The sequence below is a fragment of the Dermacentor andersoni genome, chromosome 11, assembly GCF_023375885.2.
Source record: "Dermacentor andersoni chromosome 11, qqDerAnde1_hic_scaffold, whole genome shotgun sequence".
Lineage (NCBI taxonomy): Eukaryota > Metazoa > Arthropoda > Arachnida > Ixodida > Ixodidae > Dermacentor > Dermacentor andersoni.
In genome coordinates this window covers 8712659-8739271 of record NC_092824.1, presented here as the reverse complement: position 1 = coordinate 8739271, position 26613 = coordinate 8712659, and the positions used below count along the sequence as shown (strand labels likewise).

Sequence of the window (26613 nt, the reverse complement as noted above, 5' to 3'; positions counted from 1 at the left end):
CGAGAAGAATTCCGCTCCCTGAAGACTGTCGAGGGCGTCGTCGATGCGCGGCAAAGGATAGACGTCTTTGCGCGTTACCTTATTTAACAGACGGTAGTCGACGCAAAAGCGAATAGACCCGTCCTTCTTGCGAACGAGAACGACAGGAGATGCCCAGGGACTGTGCGAAGGTTGAATATCACGGCGCAGCATATCTTCGACTTGGGTGGTAATGACACGACGCACTTCGGCAGAGACGCGGTACGGTCGTTGACGTAACGGGTGATGTGAACCGGTGTCAATGTAGTGCTGCACTTCCAACGTGCGGCCCAGGTGAGGTTGTGAAACGTCGAATGAACTTCTAAATTTGTGCAGGAGATCAAGAAGGTCGGCGCGTTCGGCAGGTGTGAGGGTATCGGCGATGGCATTCGAGAACGCATCCCTGGACGTTTCCTCAAGCGCGGACATCGAAGACGGTTGGTCGGAGTCGACATCAAAAGTCTCCGGAGACGTCAACCAAAGACGAAGAGTCGAGGAGTTCCACGAAGTCAAGGCATTCACAAACGAGCAACGTAATAGGCGCACAGAGGGGATTGTAAAAGTATATATTGCTGCAGCCGCCAGCCATGCCAAGCGTCGCGAAGGGTAGTGGGAGAGATTTACGGCTCATTAAGACGTCGGACGGTGTGAAGAGGACCGTTGCGTCAGCGATGGCATCGCAAGAGACGGGTACGAGGGCGAAGGAGCCACGTGGAATATCTGTGTCCTCGCGCACGGTAAGTTTAGAAGGGCGGTCGCAATCTTCGTCCAAGGGTGCGTCACAAGGGGAAAATTCAACTTCGGCGCGTGCGCAGTCGATCACGGCTTTATGACTGGATAAGAAGTCCCATCCGAGGATGACGTCATGCGAGCAGGTGGGAAGAACAATACACTCGACGATGTAAACAATGCCGTGGATAAGCACACGTACAGTACAGGCTGCGTGCGGAGTGACGTGCTGCGCGCTTGCCGTACGAAGCGACAGTCCAGAATGCTGCGTCGTCACCTAGCGCAGCGAACGGCACAGTTTGGCGGCTATCACAGAAACGGCTGCGCCGGTATCCACAAGAGCGAATGCAGGAACACCTTCTACAGAAATTTCGACCACGTTAGCAGGAGAGGCGCGAGGACTCGGACAGTTCGAATGGGGCGCAGTTCTTGCCTCTTCAACTGCGACGTTCAATTTTCCTGGCCAGGTGGTGCTGGTCGCCGACGCATTGGGGAGAGCGAGCGTCGGCGAGGGGATGGCGAGCGACGCGAAGGAAATTCTGGGATGTCAGCACGAGCGTACGGTTGGGGGGAAGGAGCGGCGTATTGGCGAAATGGCTGGCTGCTGTACTAGAAGGGCCGAGAGGCGTCGCCGAACGCTTGAGGGCGACGGCGGCAATATCGGGCGACGTGTCCGGGAGTGCAGCAAGAATAAAACATGGGTCGATTGTCAGGTGTCCTCCAAGGATTAGCTCGCGGTGCGGTCCAAGAGGCAGCATGGGTTTCCGGTGGCAGCGGTTGGGACTGGGTCGCGAAAGACACCTGTGGAGGCCTGCGTACTGCCTCCGCGTACGTAAGAGGCGCGGCCACAGGCAGGACTGGCTGCGCATAGGTGAGAGGCGTGGCGACAGGCTGCACTGCCAGCGCAGAGTTGAGATACGCGGCTGCAGGCGGCTGATGGTGTGTGGAAGGGACAACTTGGGCGACCTCTTCGGAAATGAGGGAGCGTGTATGGAAGACGGGAGGTGGGCTCCTGAGTGAAGGGGACTAGAGAAAGTTGGCGGGCAACTTCCTCACGCACGAAGTCCTTGACCCGCTGAAAGAATGAGGATGGGTCGTACATGTTGTCAAGGCTCGCCAACAAAGTCGTCGCTTCCCAAAGGACGCCGAGTCGAAGCGCGTTGCTTCCTTAACTCATCGTAACTTTGGCATAGGCTGACAACTTCAGACACAGTGCGTGGATTCCTGGCTAGGAGCATCTGGAATGCGCCGTCATCGATGCCTTTCAGTATATGGCGAATTCACTCAGCTTCGGGCATTGCGGCGTTGACTCGTTTACAAAGGTCCACGACGTCTTCTATGTAGCTTGTGAACGTTTCTGCCGTCTGCTGTGCTCGGGCGCGCAAGCGTTGTTCGGCACGCAGCTTGCGAACAGCGGGTCGGCCGAACACTTCCGTAAAGGTTGTCTTGAAGACTGACCATGTGGGTACGTCACTTTCGTGGTTGTGAAACCACAGTTGGGCAACACCAGCCAGATAAAAGATGACGTGGGTTAACTTGGCTTGATCATTCCACTTGTTGTGTGCGCTCACCCGTTCATATGGCGCAAACCAGCCTTCTACGTCTTCGTCGTCTGCACCGCTGAAGATCTTGGGGTCCCGTTGTCGTGGAACGCCGGTGCAGGTGACGGACTGTGGCGTCGGTGCCGTTTGGGATGAGCTGTCGGTCATGGCGGGCGGTAGCGTTCTTGATCTTAGCTCCAGGGTTTCAAGCGACGGGGTTTGAGTCCCAGCACCTCCACCAATTGAGAAAAGGTTTATTGGCGGCTCCTAATGCAAAGGAACAGCAACCGGGAACGGCGAGGCAGCCCGAAGCACTGTCCAAACGGACGCCAGCAATCGACAGCGCGAGCCGAGACGAGCCGCGCGTTGGCGATGCGGCTGTGCCGCGAGGCGAGTCTTCTTCTTCACAGCTCTTAAACTTTATACGGAACATCACGCAGACGCCGGCAATTCACCTGGAGTGTCCATATAATTGCTATCACAAGAAAAGCTGTTTGCTTCTATAAAAGGAGCTAGAACCATCACCAATACCCATGCTTTTCATGTTTCAGATGAGAATACATCCAAGTTCGACGCCATGTGGCTTTTGTTTGCAAGCAGAGACAGCAATAAGCTTCTATAATATTTTCTTTTCGTACCAAAAGAAATGTAAATGAATGTGCCTTTAATGTTGAAATAGAATTGTAATTATTGCTAGAACAAAACAAAAATGTGCATATAAGTACCTGGCTATGAGCCAATATGGCAGAAATTGGCAGCAAAATATTTTAAGGTCAGTTCATAGTACATCTTGTTTGTCAGTTAGTGTACATGGCCTGTTGACAATGGTTACTAGAAAATATTTTAATCTCGTAAATAAAGTTCTGTGAGGATACACGACCCTCAGACGCTGATGGGTGGGTAGAAGTTAACCATATTCACCACAGTCACTGCATTGCATACAGGTAGAGACAATATTAAAGAGCATCTGATATCTGTTCAAAGCCATTAAAAGTTCTTGCACTGTAACCTAGAAATTAGCACAGAGCACATCCTTCAACATGTGAGCTGCCTGGCAGCGCTGTTTGAGCTTTCACACATGCAGTTATTGTTGCTACAATGCAAATTGGTTTGTAGCTTCCATATGCCGCATTATTCCATGTATAACCCACCTCTGTATATAACTTGCACTCCATCCAAATTACAGAACCTTGGAAATTTACGCTGCCGAGGAGCCACACGCTAAGGTCAATTTGCACACTGCCCACATCCCGACACTGCTGTTAATATTTAAAAATGTTTAGTGTAGATTATACAGGCGAAAATAAGGTAGGTACTTCCCACATACATGGCCTCTAAAGAAACATGAAGGCACACACCACCATGCTTAGGTACTAGTCAATGTTTCATTCTCTTTTCTTTTACACTTTCCAGTCATCATCAATGGGTGGAATAAGGGAGCAAGGCATGAGGCTGTAACAATTAGTGGCCACACTTGGTCAGCACGGGCTTCTCTTCTTGAAAGCGCACACATGTACACAGACAAGAGCTGTACATTCGCAATAAGAAGTTTACAGAAACAAATGTGCAACAACAACAAAATGTACACAACGATCGCAATGACAACGATGCAGTTGATGGCCGAGAAGTCTATGATATAATGCATTGAATCCCTTCACCACCTCCCACATGTACAACAACAGTACTTGCAAGTGTCCGTCCTTTGAGTGTGTAACCAAGTGGTGCGACATGAGGAACAGTGCATTCTCCACAAGGCTATGGTGACGTGTGCCCCGCTTGCAAGCTGACGCGAGTACCACAGTCATTAATAAGCACATGGAATCACCGGAAGCAATAGGAACTCTCTTTCCCTATGCTTAGCGCTACTGGATGGAGCACGTCTGTCTACAAACGAGGCATGCATGTATACTGCTTGTCGGTCGCTGCTTGGCAAGCAGCAAGGGAGGGCTGTGTATTGAGCTTACTAGTGGTGTCAGAGAATGAGATTATATGCTATATGAATTTGCTTCTCCAGGTCTGGTAAAATTCTGCAAGATGAAGCCAACAGCCAGGCACATTGCTATGTGTTTTCATACATTAAACGTTGATAATCGAAATGGGCAAGCTTTCAGAGAGCTTCCTCGTTGTCAAACGTTTCTGCCATGATGACAACTACTGTAACTTGTGTCTGAAAAGAAAACGCGCAGTTGATGCTACAGTCAAGTTAAAAGCAGACAGATTTCGTACCATGGACACTGTCAAACCCAGCAAAAGTGTATGTGAACTTGATTTAAAGAACCAGATATAAAAGGGGTAAAGGAGCAAGCACAGCCTCAGAACTACCTTCACTGTTTGCCAAGAAACTGCCATGTGTAAACTGCACAGGGATATTCCGTATCACAACCACTTGTCATGCATGTATCGAATGTTTGTAACGAGAAGCCAGTCGGCAAGCTTCTCTTGCCACGGGGCCGTAAATTCCAGCCATGATGCCGCAGCCATTCCAAGTGCCAAAGCATTTGGTGGTCAATGTACAAGGAAGACGGGTTTCACTGGTCATCGTAGCATTTCCCAATCACATCGGTGCATAGTCGATCTGCACGTACAACTGTTTGACACCAGCCTGAAAAAACAAACAAAACGTTGAAAAAAAGAAAAGAAGAAAGAATAACATGTCTGCTTACTGCACAAGCACACATCAGCAACACCCTTTAATAGCTGGCAAAAAATTAAAAAAAAAAGTATTCAGGAAATGAAAATTTTTTAAATTGCTCATCTGGATAGCAATCTTTTCTTTCTTTTTGCAGATTCAAAATATACCGCATTTACTCGAATCTAACGTGCACATTTTTTCTGCTAATGGGTCCGAAAATTGCATGAGCACTAGAATCGAGTACGACCCTAAATCCGCGTTACCATATCACCATCGGCATTCTAAAAATGACCGCCTCGTACGCTCGTCTGGCTCGTCTAGCCACGAGATGTTAATTTGAGGGCTAGCCAGCCATTTATGCACAGGCGCGAGTAAGATTGGGTGCGAGAGATAAAATCTGGAGGCTTTTTCTCCTCGAATATATGACTCTGCCTGGACACTACGGAGGGGGTTTCTTAGCGCGTGTTGTAGGCGTTTGTCCCTAGGCGTGCTGGCATTGCGGAGTGGGATTGAGTTTGTTTATGCTCTGACACTGGGTGCTCGCGCAGTAAAATAGGTGAACGAGCGGGCACTGACGCCTGATCTGGCGACCGCTGTGTTGGACGGAGTGTCTTGCACCTGTGGCGCTTGTGCTAAGTCAGTTGTGGCGGATCATAGCTTTCTCGCACCTTACGCCGATGTACCTTGTAAATAACATCACAGATGTTTCTGTGGGAGCAGTAGCGACCGTAGTAGAGCCCAGGCCACATGTATTGAAAACTCTAGAAGGCAGAGTGCTGTAGCAACCACGGTTTAATGCAAGTGGCTGAAAGGCTGCCGGCGACTATGACTGACTCAGCGCTGCAGGTGCGAGAAAGTATGTCCGACGTATACCTTCAGAGGCAAAGTTCTGACTGGTGTTGCAGAAGTCGCGGCGCGTGGTAGTGCTGAACTTAACGTTACAAGTTGGCGGCTGGACGTAATTATATTTATTCAATCGTGTTTTTTTACTAATTGTAACAACGTGTCATATTTTGCATTACTGGCGGTGCCTCTAGGTCACCAAAGCGGCAATAGGGACACCAAACTAGAATCTGAACTGGCTCATGGGTTGGGACTCACCGAGGCCCCAACCCACCGGCCGTCCTGATTCCAGCTTTGATCCGCCCGTTTCCCCATGAGTGCCCTGGAGATCCTGTGCCGCCTGCTTTATTATAACCTGAGGTGCTCCCCTGAGGCCTCCGTTTGCCGGTTACATGTCCCCTCCTGGAGCATTGCGTGAGAAAAATCCAATCTATCGTCGCGACGAAAAAAGTGACCTGTGACTAACACAACACCAGTCAGAACCTTGCCCCTTCACACACAGTGATCACCAAATGGGGCGTCCGTACCCGCTGCCTCACCGCCCGGGTAGCCAGCGGCGGAGCGTAAACAAACTTGACCCCACTCCGCAATGCCGGCACGCCTAGGGACAAACGCCTATAAAACGCACTAAGGGACCCCCTTCGTAGTGCCTAGGCAGAGTCATATATTCGAGGAGCAAAAGCCTCCAGATTTTCTCTCTCACGCCCGCTCTTACTCGCGCCTGCGCACAAACGGCTGGCGATCCTGCAAATGAACGTCTCATGATGACCACGGACTTTGTCACTGACTGGATTGATAACGTTTCGTGGAAGAGACCTGGCGGCAGTTTGGGTCTGCGTGGGATGCTTGTGTTCGACTCATTCACGTGCCACCTTGACCAGCGCATCAAGGACAAGCTGGCTGCATGCCACACCGTCCTTGTCGTGATACCCGGTGGCATGACGTCTCAGCTACAGCCACTCGATGTTTGACCAAGCCAGTGAAAGATAGAATTCGGGCGCTCTATACTGAATGGCTTGTCAGTGGCTGCCACGAATTCACGCCTGCCAATAAAATGAAGTGCGCCTCGCTGCAGGACTTTGCTGGATGGGTGAAAGATGCATGTTGCACGATCCCGTCTGCCATGGTTAACAAGGCCTTTAAAAAGTGCGGGATTTCAAATGCCATGGACGGCACCGATTATAAAATGCTTTGGTCTGTTGATAGCGATAAGGAGTTGTCTGATAGCGATGATGAGTGATTTCTATTGCCCCAAGCGACTCGTACCGGCACAGTGAAAATCTTGGTGGCAAGGTATGCTGCTACCATTTGTGTTTTTATTCATCGCAACTGTAGTGTATTGGAAATAAATGTGTTTTTTTTTCCAAATGAGAGAAAATCGTACTTCTATATGAAAACACAAGGTGCGCAATATTGCACTCTTTTTTTTGTGTCAAGGACTTTATTGCCAGTGTTGCCTTGACTTATGCAACAGACAGTGCTCTGTCTAGTTGGATGTTCTTTGCGCCTGCTGTAGACAGGATAAAGGCCAGAAAGTGTTGTGCCATCAGACAAGTAAGGCCCGATATTGAAGAACATGTACGCCTGAGGGGGCAGCAACATGCAACTGGCAGCCGCCAGTCAGGCAGCTGCCAGGCCACCATCTGCAAACTGCGCATTATTGGTGATCCCTCTGATTATTACGGAAATAGTTTTTACACTGTGAACGAAATTTAAAAAAAAATTATGTCAACATTTTCCTGGCCAGTATAAATACAACTCTGTTGGGAGTTTCAGATAAAGAAAAAAAAATATGTGCCAATACTATTTATCTGACAAGTAATAAATAATAATAAATTTTTCAACACACTGCGGCAGCATGTACAGCTCGTGCAGACACACGGGCATGTAGAAAGGGGAGCAGGCACTGTACACACCTGCGTGAATATGCTGTGCGTACAGCTGAGCAGGTAGCTGACGTCAGCGCCCTTGGCAACTTCCAGCTTGAGCGTGCCAATATAGACGTCACTGCACAATGTCCAGAAGTGGGGCTCCTGCACGCTGTACACACCTTCCAGTTGCATCACCTGCATCGCACACACCGAGTCAGTCACGGATAGGAAAGAGCAGCTGGTGCATAATACATAAATTACACATTAAAACAGAAAACAGGCTCTTCATGCTGTTGGCCCCAAGGCAATCACACTGCCATGATTTTTTCATGAAATAAGTTTAGTAACCCTTGCAAACTGCTCCTGCATGATCATGGTGAAAGCAGTATCATACAGGCCTCATAAGGAATAACATTATAGGCACTACATTTTTTAATATATTTTTTGTTATTCCTTCCTAATTTCATTTGTCAACCGTTTTTGTTTCTTTCACATTGTATAACTAAATATGATTGCCTTTCTTTCTTTTCTTCTAATAATTGTTTGAACTATTTGCCTTGTAAGCATGCATTGTCCAAATGCCACACTCTTGAATGAGAGCAGCGCTATAGAATATAAAAATATAAAATATTTCAAAGCTAAAGCATAGCACCTATAACACTCGTCTTGTTCAAGGCTCAGATATTCCACACTAGCATTTGGAATTTAAATTTGACCACATGGGGTTCTTCAGTGTGGACCAAAGACATGATATGCAAGCATTTTATTGCATGCCCCCAAAGAACAAAACGTCTGTGGCTGAGAATCAAACCCACAACCTTGCGCTGTGGGGATGCTCAACTCTCATACGTCCATTGATGTTGTTTTCCCCTCATGGCTCTCGCGTCTTTTGTAATCCGGCTTGTCCCCGTAGCTAAGTGCTGGTGGCGGTCGGTGTGGTTACGGTATGTTACAAGATACAGCGCGAGTGTTGTGCTGCTAACGCCAACTAATGGCAGGGTTAGTTGGGCGTGGCAGGGAGTAGGCTCTTCGTCCTTGGCTTGGGGTCGGTGAGCGGCGTGGAACTTCCGCGCACGTGCTGATCCGATTCGCGGGACTGTCGCAGGAAGGGTTTGGGAACAGCTAGGACACCGGAATGGACAAACACGATCATTCGAACGTGGCACCATTCGCGTGACCGTACACACGAACAATTAGGCATTGACGTCTAGCATGTGGACGAACATATTTGCTCGTTATTCGGTTGCAGTGAGTCGGATTTCCTTGATTTGTCGCATGCCCATCGGCATGTTCTGAGGATAGTAATTCAGCTAGCAGGCATTAGTGCATGAAAGGTGCAATAAACATCCTTGCGATTGCTTGCACTACTGTGTTGTTGTTCTGTTGTCCTAAGGGCATATGTGAGACCCCCCACATCCGGCTGCCCAACCTCTTGGAACATCCGACGATAGTTCGAACAGTTTTGCTTGATTCGAGACAATCTTTGTTATGCTTGCTTTCTTGAGCGAGGTGATAGGTGCAGTAGCATGGTTCAACTTCTCAACATGCTAAGCCATGGTAAAGAAGTGTTTTTGAAGAACATTCATCAGTACGAGAGCCACGTGGTCTGCATCCTGGGAGAGCGAGGCCTAGTGCCCGCGGAGCATTGGAAAGCCCGAAGTGAGTGAGGATGGAAGCCTTGTGGGTTTCTTATGTAAATAGCTTGTTCTATCTCTTCGACTCTGGAAGTTGCGGCTCTGGGAGCCGGGTGGCCGCTGGCCATGGGTGCCGCTACGGGCTGTCTGGTATTTCGGCCTGGCACTGGGCGTTCCGACGCCATCTCGGACGGTGGGCACCATCAACTCGGATGCTTTCTGCAACAAGCAGGGTGGGACCACCTCACATAGCTGATGTCTTCTTGCGGCTGCCTGTTTCGCGCCCATTTAGGATGTTGCTTTTGGATGCCGGTTGTTGTCAAGGTAGTGACGCATTAAGCTTAAGACTTTACGAAGCTGCCTGTCGCATGTGGAGGGACAAAACCTTGTGGACTGTGGCATTGAGGTGTCACACTTTGCTTCCCTCATTCTAGTTAGCCTCACACGAATTGAAATTACTCGTTCGACTCAAGAAATCGAACTTTGTTTACATGAACTTAGCATGTCAGTAGCCGTCTGATCCTTTGCTAGCCAAGTTAAACATCGTGCCACGTGGGCAATGTGCATGCAGAATTGCTCTCTGTGCCGGCATGGCTGCAGCATGTTACAAGAGATTGCAGGAGTGTTGCACTGCTAACGCCACCTAATGGCAGGGTTAGTTGGGCACAATAGAGAGTACGCTCTTTGTCTTTGGCTAGGGGTCGGCCAGTGACGCGGACCTCCCGTGTGTGCGCCGACTCGCTTTGCCGGACTGTCCCGGAAAAGGCTTGGGAGCATCTAGGACACTGGAATGGACGAACACGATCGTTCGAATACGCCATCGTTCGCGTGACCGTACAAGCAAACAATTTGGCGTTGATGTCTAGCATGCGGATTAACATATTTGTTCGCTATCCAGTTGCGGTGAGTCGGACTTCCTCGCTTTGTTGCATGCATCAGCATGTTCTGAGGATAATAATTTGGCTAACATGCATTAGTGCATGAAAGGTGCAATAAGTGTCCAGTGTGATTGTTTGCACTACTGTGTTGTCATTCCTTTGTCCAAAGGGCATGTACGAGACCACCACAGTGCTTAGCAGCAGGGATGCCATAACCACTGAACCAGGGCAGTGGGTGACCTATTCCAAATTTTTCGCATGAAACTTCCACGGGAGTGGTTCAGTATAAACAATAATGAGAACTACTAACTCTGTTCAATATGGTAGGTTCGATAGCATGACCTTGCGTCTTGTTAATGCTTCGAACTCCATGACACTGCTTTATCAGGTAGTGTTCAAACATCCCGTTTGTCCCTGCTTATTAGTTGTTCTTGTCGTAGCTACCAGTTTGCAATAAGCACGATAATATAAGTCACCCGAACCAAGACCCTATTGGCTCCCTTCTGCAGCTTGCTCAAAGGGGCCAATCGCTACAGAAATTCGATCCTGATCTGGCTCTATCGTGATCAAAAATGCGCCACACAAAACCTGTATTAGATATAAGCAGAGTTGTGCTATTTCAGCTCTGCTTTTTTAGCTTTCATGGAGTAGTCGCTTTTATCGAATTACCACTTATATAGAATGTTTTTGCCATCCCGTTCACTTCGTTATAATGAGGGTTTACTGTAATTCGAAATATAAAATATGCCTATCTGAACTTACCCGATAACTTGCACGTTTAGGATAGTATACTGAGGTGGTGAAAAGCAAGAACTTATGCACAGTGTAGATTGCTTATAACGTAAGTCGCAGGAGTTGTAAAAATCCGCACTATAAGTGGTACCCCGTTATTATGGTACCACCCACCTTTCAAACACAATTTATTACATATTTCACTCACACACACATGCAACACAATTGCAATGCAGCACAGAAACCAAGTTCTCCAGACAACTGCGGCATCAGTGGAAGAATGCTGTTATTTTCGTCTGGAGATTTTTTTAACAGCACTTCAAGCAATTTCGTCCTCTGCAGGGCTTAAGCACTGAAGCGCTTTCTCACTCAAATTGTTCTTCGCACAGTACATCTTCACTTTGCTGAGGTATTCTAAAGCGTCTTTGCACGGGACATCTGGGTCTGGCGTCGGGTCAACGTCGTCATTCGACTCGTCCTCGTTGCAAGCTCCGCGCACTGCTGCGACGATCGCATCATCCGTGCTTGATTCCACGCAGACAGGAAGCTCCGATTTACCGGCATCGACATATTCTTGGAAGGCATCTCTGGCGGAAACAAACTTGCTTTCAACGAGGCTGGACCACACGTCGTTGGTGTTCACCATCTCATCCGCAACATTAGACAGCTTTAGTTTAGCGTTTGCAACCGAACATAAAAGCATTACGCATATAAAGAAATAGCGCCATCTTCGTTGCACATGCTCGGAGCATTATTGGGTTTCTGCGGTTTATGTGTGCTATGATAACGTACATTATTTGGCGAGTGTAATGTCCGTAATGTTTACGGACGCTAAGAAATAGCGTTGTCGAACATGGCGGCACCCATGGTTCCTGCTTCAGCATGAATTCGTTTGATGGCTACGCTCTCACTCGCGTTGATCGCCAGTAACTGTTGAAATGAGGTTTCGCTTTCTCTAAGCTCACCTGAAAGGTTAATTATGAGCGCATAGCACGTCCATTTTCTGAGATATTTCGGTGTTTTTGGCGCCCGCACGCCTAATGAGACGCCTCCACATAGCAACAGCAGGATGGCTGCTAATGTTTTGCCTTGGCTTGGATACGTTTGGCACAAGGCACCAGACGGAGCCATTTTATAACGTTTTCTTTATGTTTGTGTTTCCGTAAGGAAAACTAAAAGACTTGAAGGGATACGCACGTAATGTCCCGCAAAGGTGCTTACGTTTAACGTACATAAGGCGACAAACGCTATTCTAAAACTGTCTATTGTCCCTCGGCTCATCGGCATCAAGAGCCTCTACATTGTATATGTGTCTGTCCGTATACGTGGACAGCATGGTTTCCACATTTAAGCTAAGCCAGACTTCGATGGACTCGTCGTTGACATCACCGATTTCACCGCGCACCACTTTGCAGCTGCCGATCCTTGAATCGCTGGATCCAGCCATTAAGTTGGCTGAAGTCATCGTGGCCTAAGAGAGCACCAAGGGACTTGGCTTTTAGTTGGAGCATGGGGCTACTCACTGGTATGCTCTGAGCCCTAACTTCACGGAACCATCTGAAGAGCGCGGCCCTTATAACGCATTCCTTCGTCTCCAGCGATAAGGCCTGCCTCTTTCTCTCACCACTTGAAGACGCCGCTAACGCCATGGTGACAAAAGCCAGACAACACACGTGCACAGAGGACAACTACGACACGACGAGATCACGACGTGCACACACCAAATGCAACAAAGACTGAAAAAAAAAAAAAATAGGAGTGCGCTATCGCTTCTACCCCACACTTCGCGCAGCGCGCACCCTGATTGGACGTTGCTATAGTGACGAAAACTCTCCCCACCCTTCTCCTCCTTTTCGTTTCGCCTTTTCCTGCTTGCAACCCTGCAAGCAGGAATGAAGTGCGTTCAGTGTGGACTGTGGGCCCGTGAATCTTCCGTGCTGGTGCCACGATGGTGTTTCTAAGAAGTGCGGATGTGGCGTGCGGTGGATTTGATGAATTAAATCCAAAATTTAATGTAAGGATCTGTGCAAGTCGGGGTCGGGGACACTCATTTTGGCCATTTCCGGAACCCTAAAATGCTGTTTGTGGAAACTCTATAAGACAAACATGGTGGCACAAGCATCTCCAGTTTGGCATCTGTTGTATCCTGTACATATTTTACTTGGTTTCAGTATCAGTGTTTAGGTCGGCAACACTGTGTCCCTGTGCTTGTACGTATTGGTGGAACGTCGATTAAAGTTGGTAAGTATTCAACATGCAGCCAGTGTGCTGGTCACGTCACTCCTCCACTACAATGGCGACAAGGATGTAGAACCTCCAGTTCGTATGTAATTTCTCAGACATCACCAGCCACACTTACCTGATGTCTTTCGCCGGCACCGCTCCACCGGATCCGTTCCATCTGACACCAAGTTGCCCCAGGCAGCCGTGATCGTGATGACACGACATGTTCGAGGCCTACCTGCTGGCATCTGGTGCTTCTGAGTTTTCCCCAGAGCGACGCAAGGCTCTTCTACTGGATACCTTGGGACACGAAGGTCAACATATTTTCAACACCCTGTCTGTTTTGCAGGCAGCAGAGAAGACAAGGAGGAGAAAAGGACCGCAGCTACGCCGGATGTGTACGACTCTGCGGTAGTGACACTGTCCAAGTATTTCAATACTGCCTGCAACCTGGTCGTTGAATGTCACCATTTTCACTGCCGATTTCAGTCCCTAGGCGAGTCTGTTCAAGAATATGTGACTGTACTTCCAGAGCTCGCAACTATGTGCTTATTTATATCGCAAGAAGAATCACTATGGGACCAGTCTGTTGCCGGTGTGTCCTCGCATCATATTCGGAAATATCTTCTGTTGGAAGGGTCTTCCCTTTCGTTCAACAAGGCAGATCTCGGGAGTCAAATCGAGCATGTAGCCGGGGAAATGAAGCAATTTTCCATTTGTGTGCAACCAGCATCTGCATATACTTGCACACAAGGCTGTTCATCGGAACCATCACCGCATTCACAGCCATGTGCTTGCACTTTCGGTCAGCATGATAAGCCGAACAAGGCAGCTATGCATAGGAACCGTCCCCACCTTGAGAGGGCTGTCCCTCGAATTTGCAGCAACAAACGAATTCTTCCCACTGCTTCAGATGTGGCTCTAACTGGCATCATGCTTCATGGCCATGCTGCCCCGTAAAAAGGAAAAAAATTTTCTTTTGTGGCCGCATCGGGCATTTTCAAAATGTTTGTACCAGAGATGGTCACAAGCATCTGTCCACGAAGCTTAAGTTGATAGCTCATCGAAGGAGAAAACCGTCCAGGTTCTTGTGGTTCAATGGCCTCTACATCTGGAATTCACATTAACTTTCAAGTAAGGAAGGTCACTTTGCAATTGTTAGTCAATTCTGGCTCTTCCATTTCGATTCTGTCTGGGAAGGTGTTTGACCAGCATTTCCCTGGTATGACGCTCCTTCCCGTTCCTCGAGTGACACTTCTGTATTGTAGTACGGCAGCTAGCTGGGCGAGTCGGTACATTTACATTATTATTACTTACAGCGTGCACTAATAACAAGGACGAAGAAGAGTATTATTCCAAGAGACCAATTTTAGTTTGAGGTTGCATCTTTTCTGAGGTCTCCAAAAATTGCAGCGCATCGCTTTTGTTATATGTCATTGAACAGGGCACTTCTCTCATTGGCTTGGATGGTATTAAGGCACCGAAGCTGCGCATTGAGGGGTCCTGACTACGGCATGGTACAGACTGTCGAAATAGCTCTGGCATGTCCGGTCGAGCTGCCCACGCAGCTGCCACCAGCAGTTCAGCAGCAGTTTAGCTCGCCCTTCATAAATGAGCTGGGTCTTGCAAAAGGTTTAGTTCACAGAATTAAGACACGTGAGAGTATCTAGCCAGGAGCATTAAAACTGCACCACCTTCCTTCGATGTTACGACCACGCGTGTCTTCTGAGCTGCAGCACTTGGAAAGCTTAGACATCAGTGAACGTATCAATGCATCAGAATGGGTGTCCCTTGTTGTCATAATTCAGAAGAAAGATGGAAGTATTAAGCTTTGTGTAGATCTACGTGAACCTAACAAGGCGATTGTTCCAGACAACTTTCCACTGCCACACACAGATGAGCTTCTTCACGCTTTGGTGGGGGCGATACACTTTTCGAAACTTGGCTTGGCATCTGTTATCACTAAGTTATGCTGGATCCTGACAGTAGGGACATAATTAGATTAGCATCAGCAGCTGCAGCTTTCCAGGGTATGATGTCTCTAATTCTTGGCAATTGTGCTGGTGTCCTCTTCTACATTGACATCATTCTTTTTGGTAAATCATCTGAGGAGCACCTAAAGAACGTGGAGACAGTATTACAGCTTATCAAAGACCCAGGTCTCAAGTTGAACAGTAAATGCGTGTTTGGGGTTCAGGAGCTTGAATTCTTGGGCCACAAGGTGGCACGAGAAGTGGCATACCTTGCAGTATTTTGCCACTATCAGGGAAAGTAGACGCAGAAGTGGAAACCCCAGTTCCAAACAATGCTGCTGAACTCTGTTCCTTTGAACGTCTAGTAGGATACTATGCCAATAACTTTGTGCCACCCTTAGCCGAGATGGTACAGCCAACGAAGGGTCTCCAAGACCAAGTGTTCACCTGGCCTCCTGAGATGCATAATTGTTTCTGTCCGGTAAAGTCCTTATTATCCTCAAATCTTGACTTGCACATGTTTGATCTTGTGCTTCCAATTATCATTTCCACGGATGCATCTGAATGTGGACTCAGAGCAGTCCTCCTGCAGCACGCTGGTCATACGCTACGTACCGTCGCTTTCACATCACGCATACTATCCAAGCCGAAAGAAAGTATGTGGTAGGCAAGGGGAGCATTCGCATGCATTTGGGCATGCAAACACTGGCATGCATACCTTTGGGGAACGACCTTCATTCTCGGAACAGATCATCAGGCACTCGTTTCACTTCTGCCCTTGTGGGGCTCAGGCCAATGGCCACATCACACGATGGCACGTTTAGGTAATTTTACTGTGGAGTACCAGAAGGGTTCATCAAACAAAGTAGCCGATGCTCTTTCATGGTTGCCCATCTATAATGCAGATACTGAGTTTATTTTTAGGAAGAAATTGTTTGCATGGTCCAACCAACTTGCGTGACGAAAGAGCAGTTTGAACAAGCGGTTCTCGCTGATGCCACTCTTCGAAAGGTGAAGGCATACGAAAACGTGTCTTGGCCCTCACATAAGAGCTTGCCTGAAGGTCTTCAACCATATTTCAGAGTTCGAGGGGAGTTGTTAGTGATGGGTGAATTTTCGTGTGTGGAGAGGCTTGTAGTTCCTTTATCCCTAGAGGCTCAGCTTGTTGAAACAGTGCATGAAACACACCAGGGCATCGGGCGCACGAACTCCAGGCTTCGGGAGAAGTCTTGGTGGCTTCGCATGGTCCGTCACGTGGAGGAAGCAGTCCACAAGTGTAGCATTTGTCAGGAAGCAGACAAATTGGCAAAGATGTTACCCACCGCTCTGCAACCTGTTGAGATACCAGAGAGACTGTGGCAGGAACTTGCAATGGATATTGTTGGTCCCCTGGACAGGGTGCCTCCAGATTGCAGGTTTGTCCCGACGCTCGTGGACTACTTCTCAAAGCGGCAAGAGGTGCAGTTCTGCAGGGAAGTTTCTACAAGAACTGTGAACGAGTTCCTGCTTAATATATTTGCAAGGGAAGGATATCCAGCGGAGATAGTGTGCGATAATGAACCCCAGTTCACCTCAAAGAATTTGTTGATTTTCTACAAGAACGAGGCGATCGATTTGTCACATTCATCTGCTTATTACCCACAGGCACATGGACAGATCGAACGGTTTAACCGCACGTTCAAGACATACTTTCAGATAGCACATGTGGAACAGCGTTCCCTGTGAACTGTTATACGGGACTATCTTGCCTGCCTACCTGTGCACACCACACTCCACAACAGGAGTAGGACCAGAGGTACTGCTTCATGGCAGGCTGCCAAAAGCAAAACTCGACATCCTTGGCTTATCGCCTGAGTCATTCACAAAGACACCCAACCAGGAACTGGCCAGGTTACGGAAGCATGTCAAGTGCAGGCAACACTACAGCAAAGCCTACACCGACAGGAGGTGAGCTGCAAAGCCGACAATGGTGGCAGCAGGAGATATGGTGCAGGTGAAGAAACCATCGGTTTCATTCAAGGGTGACATTTCCTTCTCAAAGCCTAGGGAAGTCATCGGGCAACGTGGTCCAGCATCCTTCGTCCTCGATGATGGCAGAACATGGAACGCAGCAAAGCTATGTAAGGTGCCTGCTAGCTGCATGGGTCACAAGTGCCTTCAGCAAGATGCCACATGGCATGACCCACCAAATCATGACGATCCTTTTGATGCACCACTCCTCGCTGCAAGCTGGCAGCCAACACCTGCTGAGGCAAGTATTCCCACAGCGCAACCTGTGCATAGGGCAGGATTCAATCCAACTTTGCCAACGAGGTCAGCCACAGAACGGGTTTCTGCATCAGAAACTGTGCCACGCTCTCCCATGGGCAACACAGAAAGGGAACCACTTGTGTCGTGCCCCCCCCCCCCTTGCCATTGTAATCAGCTTCACTGAGGCCGACGGCCACCGGCCAGATATAGGGATGAGCTGTGAATGTGTACAGATCTTTTTCTTTTCTGCATACTCTGGTGTTATATTTCTTGATGTGTACACGTATTTCGGTGTGTATTTCTTTATGTTCTTTTTGTTGTCATGTATAAACGAAGCACAATTTACCTACTAATGTACAAACACATTCACAAAAAAGGGGGGGAGGTGAAAAATTTGCATCCTGTACATATTTTACATGGTTTCGGTTTCATTGTTTAGGTGGGCAACGCTGTGTCCCTGTTCTTGTATATATTTGTGGTACGTCTATTAAAGTTAGTCAGTATGGAATGTGCAGCTGGTGTGCTGGTCACGTCACTCCTCCACTGGAGCATCCAATGCCCGGAGCCACTCAGTATGAAGAGTGAGTGCCATGCACAATTTCTTGTGGAACGTGCTTATCGGACCGGGAGGCCTCTTACATTCTTGAAGCAGAGTGGCATTTGCTCTTGCCAATAACAAACAGCCACAAGTAGTATGCTTCATTGCATGTCAATTAATTTTTACTATCAGTGTGCTTCACTGCATTACACGGCTGTGTTGCGACAAAGCTTACTAGGCTAATTATGCTTGCATTTTAATATGCAAACAAGGCCCTTTCTCCACGAGACATCTATATTTTGAGATCCGCACCTCGATCATTTTCCGTCCACGGCATTCTTTCAGTTTCAATGCCTCGTTTGACAGTATATGCCAAAACAGTGCTGTTTCACCACCATGAATATTTCTAATGACACGAGAAGTCATTGTGGCTCGTTAGGAGAAGCGCATTTACAGGGGCGCAGCATTCGATACATCAAATGCGGCGGTGAGCAGGAGTTCGATATACAATTCGTACTGTGCTACACCTTTGGCATGGGATCTTTAAGGGGAGTTACAACTGTTCGATTTAGACAATAATTTGATGTGTCCAGGTTTGATATATCTGGGATCGACTGCCGAATATACAGGGTACAATTCCAAGTATTGTACAGGGTACGTGTGCCTTGTATGTATATTGCATATATACATACGTACATAGGTGATACTTGTATGTATTAGTATTCAACATAGGGTACAATGCATACCCTGCATTGTATCTGTATGTATATTACAGAGTACAATACATGTGATGGCATACACCCCATTACCTTTGTTTCGAAGTGCCGGTATCACTAGTGCCAGCTACCCTGTTCCAGTTACAGCATACATAACTACAACAAACTTGATTTTGGCCAGTGAAGCTACCCATGGCACGCAATAGCAGCAAGTGATGCATCACACTACCTAATGGCAGACAAGCAGTTGGCAGTGCTAGTACGCATACCGGCCATGCAGTATGCCATACTACTTCAGCAATATGGATTCAGCCCGACACTGCCAAGTGTGGTACCCACCCTCTGGTAGCAAGTTGGCAGCACTGTGTCCAGCTCCTTAGGTGTCCGTTGCATCAGCACATAGATGGAGTCCCGTATAAGAGGCAGCACACTGTGGAAGACGCATTTGATAAAGATCTTGTAGATTTCACATTAAAAATACACAAAATGAAGTCAATGTGGGCCACAAAATACCATTCCAGAAACCTCACAGAACTCGTTTCATGCCAAGGAAAGACTTACTGTATTTACTTGCATAATGATCGCACTTGTTTGTCAAAAAAATTGACGCAAATTCGGCAGTGCGATCACAACGCAAGTTAAATTTTCCGCGAAAAGAAACCAATTTTTTTTTTCCATCCTGCATTTGCTGCAGGATGACAAGTCAACAAACAGGTGGCTGCCGCTGTAACAGTGCGGGACACCAAAACAAAAATGATGGCCAGTGGATTTTTTTTCTTCTGATGAGTACATTATGTGCATTGAAACACTTTCTTCCATATCAGTAATGAATAATATCGTTAATATTGGCACGTCTGCAGCAATAACATAGCCATGTCCATTTCGAGGAGACAGAAACAGAGATGGGCGCGCTTAGCTGCAAGTGACATAGAAACACAGGGCAGGCATGCTGCGAAAACTGCGGCATTTGTCTTCACTACTATCCTAATACGGCCTGTTTCCACTAATGGTATCTTCGACTGGTCGCCAAGTTCTCCTGACAAGTGCTGTATCAGCGGAAGAATGCTGTTATTTTCGTCTGGAGATTTCTTTTTAACAGCACTTCGAACAATTTCGTTCTCTACAAGGCTTAAGCACTGAAGCGCTTTCTCACTCAAACTGTTCTTTGTGCAGTACATCTTCACTTTGCTGAGGTATTTCAAAGCGTCTTTGCACGGGACATGTGGGTCCGGTGTCGGGTCGACATCATTGTCCGACTTGTCTTCGGTTGCAAGCTCCGCACTGCTCCGCACTGCTGCGCACCGCTGCGACGATCACATCATCCGTGCTCACTTCCATGCAGACAGGAAGCTCTGACTCACCGGCATCGACATATCCTTGGGAGGTGTCTGTGGTGGAAACAAACTTGCTTTCAACGAGGCCGGACCACACGTCGTCGGTGTTGACCGTCTGATCGGCAACAATGTTGCTCGGCTCATCGGCGTCAAGAGCTTCTGCATTGCGCATGAAGCCTGCTTTGTTGAAGCACTTGCTTATTGTCGTGCCTCTTACCTGCCACCACGAAGCGAAACCATATCAATCGAGCCCCTTAAATTCACTTTAAGAAGCTGCTGCTGCTGCATGCTCAGCAAAACCCTTTTGCAGATGCGTTTTTTGTAAAGTGCCTTTACGGTAGCGATGACATCCTGGTCCAGCAGCTGACATTTTGCAGTCGTATTGGCAGGCAGAAACTTAATTTGACTGTCAACTTTGGCTTGATGTTGTGGGCTGTGCAATTCTCGAGAATGAGCATGGCCTGTCGCTTCTCTGCCACCATGTCTTCATCAAACTTGCAAAGCCAGCTTGTGAACATGTTCTGCGTCATCCACGCCTTTTTGTTGGATTTGTATGTCAATGGCAGGCACTCGCTTTTTAAAACAACGAGGCTTCACTGATTTTCCAATGACAAACAGGTGGCGCTTGTCGCTTCCATCCATGTTAGTGCAGAACAACCCAGTTATGCGCTCTTTTTGAGGCCTTGCGGCCAGAGCAGGCTTCGCTTCTCAGCGCAAGAGTGCGGTTGGGCAGAAGGTTATAAAATATGCCAGCTTCGTCGGCATCGTATACGTCTCTGTCCGTATACGTGGACAGCATGGTTTCCAAATTTAAGCGAAGCCAGACTTCGATGGACTCGTCGTTAACATCACTGCTTTCACCGCACACCACATTGCAGCTGATGCCATGGCGATTCTTCAATCGCTGGATCCATCCATTAAGTGGGTTGAAGTCGTCGTGGCCTAAAAGAGCACCAAGGGACTTGGCTTTTTGTTGGAGCGTGGGGCCACTCACTGGTATGTTCTGAGCCCTAACTTCACGGAACCATCTGGAGAGCGCTGCGTCCACGTCTTCGTACTTTGACATATGTATTCTCTTCTGTGACAGGGAAAATGAACCTTGCTGCAGTTGCTGCCGCGATTTGTCCTTGTTCCTGTATATGGTCGACAAGGTTGCGTAGGAAACGCCGTATTTGGCCGCCACCGACACCTTCTTCAGCCCACTTTCTATGTCCCTTATAACGCATTCCTTCGTCTCCAGCGATAAGGCCTGCCTCTTTCTCACACCGCTTGAAGATGCCGCCAACGCCATGGTGACAAAAGCCAGACAACACATGTGCACAGAGGACAACTACGACACGACGAGATCACAACGTGCACACATCAAATGCAACAAAGAGACTAAAAAAAAAGGAGTGCGCTATCGCTTCTATCCCGCACTTTGCAGCGTGCACCCTGATTGGACGCTGCTATAGTGATGAAAAGGCTCGCCCTCCTGGTGCTCCGTAATATGTGCCCAATGTTTGGAACAGGAGCATTTCGCATTACGCCCCCATCAAAATGTGGCACCTGCGCTGGGGTAACAAACCCACAACCTTACCCACGAGCCACCGCAATGGACTAGTTGGCCAAACTCCAACTGGCACTTCCAGTTCAACAAATGCGGCATGGCAGCCGGGTCCCACCTGACACCGATGAGGGTGGCGATGAACATGGAACAGATAGGGTCAGCCACGAGCCAACCAAACTGGTTCATCAGGATAGCCGACACAATGACACCTACGCTCCCCAGTGTGTCAGCCAGGATGTGGAGGAACACGCCTGCACACAGCAGAATCACGAGCGCATTCTGGCATGCTTCAATAAAACTTTGGTTTGGGCTACTGGGTTATTTTCGAAAGCGTAGGCCAAGCAGTGCACAATATGTAGATAAAACAAACACAGACTCAGGAGATAGAACAGGACAGGCGCAGGCTTACAACTACTGCACATCAATGATGCAGAGCATCGTTCAAATCATTCGAGATATAGGTTGCAAGTGCAAGACTGGCTTGGCATTTCTGGTAGTAGATTTATATATCTCTACTACCAGAAATGCCGAGCCAGTCCTTCACTGGGTGCGTGTGTGTATATATATATATATATATATATATATATATATATATATATATATATATATATATATATATATATATATATATATCACTTCATATGCATGTCTACTTCACTGTGTGCATATATATATATATATATATATGCACACAGTGAAGCAGACATGCATATGAAGTGATTTATGGATGTTTCGGCCGGGGTATGGCGTTCATTGGAATACAATAAAAAAAAGTATGGTGTAAGTGCAGTTCATATACATGTGCATATCAGCCGGAAGAAGATATGTTTACATGAAAAAACAAGGAAAATGGGTAAACAAAATTTGTGTCAACTGTTCAAGAGAACAGCTCATACATGTATAAACAGATGGCATTTGCAAACATGTCATTTGAAGATACAAAGCAATGATACGCACAAAAATGAAGTTGGAAACGTAATGGTCAGGTGACAGTAGAATACATTACCAAGAAAAAACAAACAAATGAAGAAATCAAAATAAAACAACACTAGTGACGTGCTAGTAAAAAGAAAAAAATAGTGACATGCTAGTAAATAGAAGATAAATGAGGGAAGATGTGACAGGCTAGGAAGACAGGCAACTCAATTTTTTTACACTTCCATTCAAACCAGATGAGACAGTATGAAACTTATAGATAAAAAAGCATTCACGGGCTTCTCTATCATAATTTGACCGAAATCCAGATTCAAGCAATGTGATTTTCAGCTTATCAAATGAGTTCTTAGTAGCACATCAATATTTTTCTCTTTTTACTAATACGTCACTATCGTTTGTTTTTGTTTTTATTCCTTCATTTTTGTGTTTTTGCTTGGTAACATAGCACCTATTTGGTACCATTTTCTGCTGTCACTTGACAGTTTCCTTCCGAACTTCATTTTTTGTGTGTATCATTGCTTTGTATATTCAAATTATGTGTTTGCAAATGCCATCTGTTTATACATGTATCAGCTGTTCTTTGGTATGATTGGCACGCATTCTGTTTGCCTATTTTCATTTTTCATGCAAACATACCTTCATCCGGTTAATATACACATGTATATAAACTTCACTTATGCCATAGATTGTATTCTGATGAAGGTTGGACTCCAGCCGAAATGTTAATAAATCGTTTCATACACACGGACCCAGTACACTTCTTTCATATATGTATATACAGTGGAACCCCGATTATACGACTTTCTCAGGACCGCGAAAAAGCATTGTAAAATGTGGGTGTCGTAAAATCCGAACATAAATTATGCCTATAAAAATACTACTTATTTCGAGCGACAAATTTACGAGAAACTTCAATGTAAACTACTAACATACTCTGCAGGGCTTGGAAACCCAAATTACCAAAAAAGTAAGTGCGATAAGAATTAATGCTGCAGTACAAGTACCAATCATGCGTTATTGAAACAAACCTTTACGGCACTCCACTGCCCACTGCCGCGATTCCCGCCAGCTGGTGCGAACTTTAAAAAGAGTCAATAAGTTTCTTTTGGACCTTGTTTGATCCGTGAACCAAGAGCTTTCATTCGAGTTGGGCAGCATCCAAAAGGAGGTCCTCTGCGGTGTCGTGTGAACAGATGAAGTTCCGGATGCCGTCTGTGTCGTAGCACCTCGGCGAAGGTGTCGGCACTAGGCAAAGCCTCCGCGATGGCATCATCCAGCGACACCTCGCCTCAGATTGCAACATTGTCGTCGGCCTCCACGTACTTGGTGAAGGTTGTGGTGGGGTTTAAACCCTCAAAATCATCGTCGGGGAAGCCTGCATCGGTCTCGAGCGGCATTGAGGTTGTTGCATCCACAGCAGAGGAGGCAGTCTCTCGCTTAAAGCTACAGTGCTTGAATGAGTAAGCGATTGTGCTTCGCGACACTACATTCCATGAACTGGCAATAAAATGCATGGTGTCAAGCACGGTGATCTTTTTTTCCGACTCGCTGCGCTCCATAGCTACCAGCCGACGCTGCACGAACCACTTCCGGTACCCTTGCTTGACGCACTTAATGATGCCGGCATCCAGCGGCTGCAGCCGGCTTGTGCAGTTGGGCGAAAAAAAAAAAAAACATTTATGTTCCTCAGTCTGGACGTATTGGGTGGGTGGCACGGTGCATTGTCCACAAAAAGCAATATTTTCCTTGCCTTAGCACCCATTTTGTTATCCAGCTGCTGCAAAAAATTGCTGAAGAGCGAAGACATCATCCAAGACTTTTTGTTGAAGTTGTAGCTGCACGGCAGCGCCTTCAAGTTCTTAAACCACCGTGGCTTTGCAAACTTTCCATTAACGAGCACGGGCAGCCTGTCGGAACCGTCCTCATTAGCACAGAATAGTGCCGTCACATGCTCTTTACTACGCTTGCCACCATGACAGCTGTCACCCTTAAACGCAAGGGTTTGCTCGGGCTGCATATGGTAAAAAATACCGCTCTCATCAGCATTGAAAACGTCGCAGGGCTTGTATGCAGCAATCATCTCCGGCAGCGACTCCATCCACTCGTTCACCGTCGAAACGTCCACAGAAGTGCTTTCTCCACAGGAGCGACTGTACATCATCCTGTTTCGTTTTTTAAAGCGATCCAGCCACCCGTTCGATGCCTGAAAGTCATTGATGCCCAGACGCAATGCCACAAGGTCTGCCTTTTCTTTCTTTTAGAATGGTGCTGTCAACGTTGATCGCAGAGCTCCGTGCTTGGTGCAGCCCCTTGACAAGAACTTTTTCTAACTTCTCATACTGTCCTTCATTTGCCACTTTCCGCTTGAGCCCAAACTTGTTGGCATTCTGCAATATCACCACTTTGTTTGCCAGGATCGGCTTAAGCGAAGATTCAGGTATCTTAAGGTCCCAGGCAATGCTGGCTTTCGTGGCTCCATGCCACTTTTCCGCTTCCTCGATAATATTCAGCTTATCGCCAAGCGACAAAACTGTCCACTTTCGGGACATCGTGTGTCGCGTTGCTCCACACAACTCAATACCTCCACTCAACGCTGGTCGCTAGCATTACGACAAAGAATGCGTGTGATAAACGTAGGCCTCTCCACGCTACCTTGTCGGCGATCTGCTGCTGGGAAACTGGAAGGAGAGAAACGCTTCCCCAATGCGACGAGAGGCGATGCCGCCGAGAAGAGAGGGAGAAAGTGATTGTGGAGAAGAAAAGGTGCTATTCCAGCACAGCGAGCGTCGCGGGCGGCTGCTGGTGGGGGAGAGAGAAACGAACGATGAGACGAGGCAGGGAAGAAAGCTGCGCTGGAGCGAACCGGTGGAGCGGTGTCAAGCACTCCGCATGCGGGGAGATGGAGCGAGGAAAGAGACCCACGGCACTTTTTTTTCGTCTGCCGTTCCATGCCGCACTTCGCAAGGGTCGTAGTATAACGCGGGTCAGGCGTAAAATTGCGTTGGATAACCGAGGTATTTAATGCATTGCTTCTATGGCGTCTTCGCCGGGACTGCACTAATCCGTCATAAAACCCAAGTCGTCGCAAAACCGGGTGACGTATAACAGGGGTTCCACTGTATATATATATTTTTTTTTTCTGGTGTCATCGAAGTACCCCCTCGTGTACGGGCAAATTCAGTGTTATTTTTAAGCGAGTCTTCGCTGCTGCATCAGAAAGAAAAGTGTCACCTGGAATAGATGATTACGTTGATGAGCAAAGCAGCCTGCACATTACATTGGCGCATGTACTTGGTCATCTTTTCCCAGTGACCACGTTTCACTGGCTAACAAATGTTAAAAGCTATCGCTTGGTGCAAGACACACCTGCATGTATGTATCAGAACACTCTCGATTGTTAGAGCTGATTGTATCTGTCGCCTATCTTGTCGCCGAGCCTTGTGCAATCAGATTGTGTGCACGACACGAATAGTGGTGTACATTTTAGAACTTAAACAAGCACCAGCGATTATGCTGGAAGGTTCATTGAGCCATGTATAAATAACCGACACGTCTGATCTGCAGATCATTTTTTTCAGATTGACAAGTGTGGTTGCCATTATCTTTGTGCTGAGTGCTACCTGTTCTGCCAGTCATAGGTTTGCCCAATAAACAGTTAGTTTCGTGACTTGCATTGTGCCATTTAAGCTCTTCACCATCACAACAATGTGACAATATATTTCTCATTTTAAGCAAGATCTGCAAATTAACACTGTGTTTTACTTAAAAACAGTATGTAGCATAAAGTTTAGTGGAAAAGGAAGTAATTCACTGCACCCACATTAGCATGATCAATTGTCACAGGCCAATGCAAGACAGCACCTTATCCAAGGCAAACAGAGCAAAAATAGAAGTTTCCATTGCAAAAGGAATGGGGATGATTATAACACTCTGAAGCACAGAGTTAAACTTAGATACCATTTTACTTACTTTTTAAGTACTGTTATCGAGGCTACACACATTGACAAAGTGAGTTCACCAAATGCAATAATTGCTGGTGAGTGTGTCCTACAGCAAGTGCTACGAAACAGTTCTGTGTGATAATTTGTTATCAACTAACGGAGAAGTGCACTCACTCAATGTGAAACTAAATTTGGGCATGCCACAGAGGCAATATAGTTGCCACTGCTTTGTATTAGTGCAGATACGGTACCACCATACAATATGTTCAAGAAGT

The 26613-nt window shown here is 47.2% G+C and overlaps 1 protein-coding gene across 1 annotated transcript in view; it reads right to left on the bottom strand.

The window, feature by feature from the left end:
• Positions 1 to 2935: 2935 nt before the first annotated feature.
• Positions 2936 to 26613, bottom strand: part of ZnT86D (solute carrier family 30 member 7) — a 117703-nt gene continuing 94025 nt past the window's right edge. Inside the window, exons 8-11 of the mRNA XM_050167862.3 lie at positions 21577 to 21712; positions 18918 to 19008; positions 7680 to 7829; positions 2936 to 4890 (exon numbers count right to left, since the gene is read on the bottom strand). Coding sequence (XP_050023819.2) covers positions 4843 to 4890; positions 7680 to 7829; positions 18918 to 19008; positions 21577 to 21712 — 425 coding nt within the window. The 3' untranslated portion in view covers positions 2936 to 4842. The remainder of the gene's footprint in view (positions 4891 to 7679; positions 7830 to 18917; positions 19009 to 21576; positions 21713 to 26613) is intronic.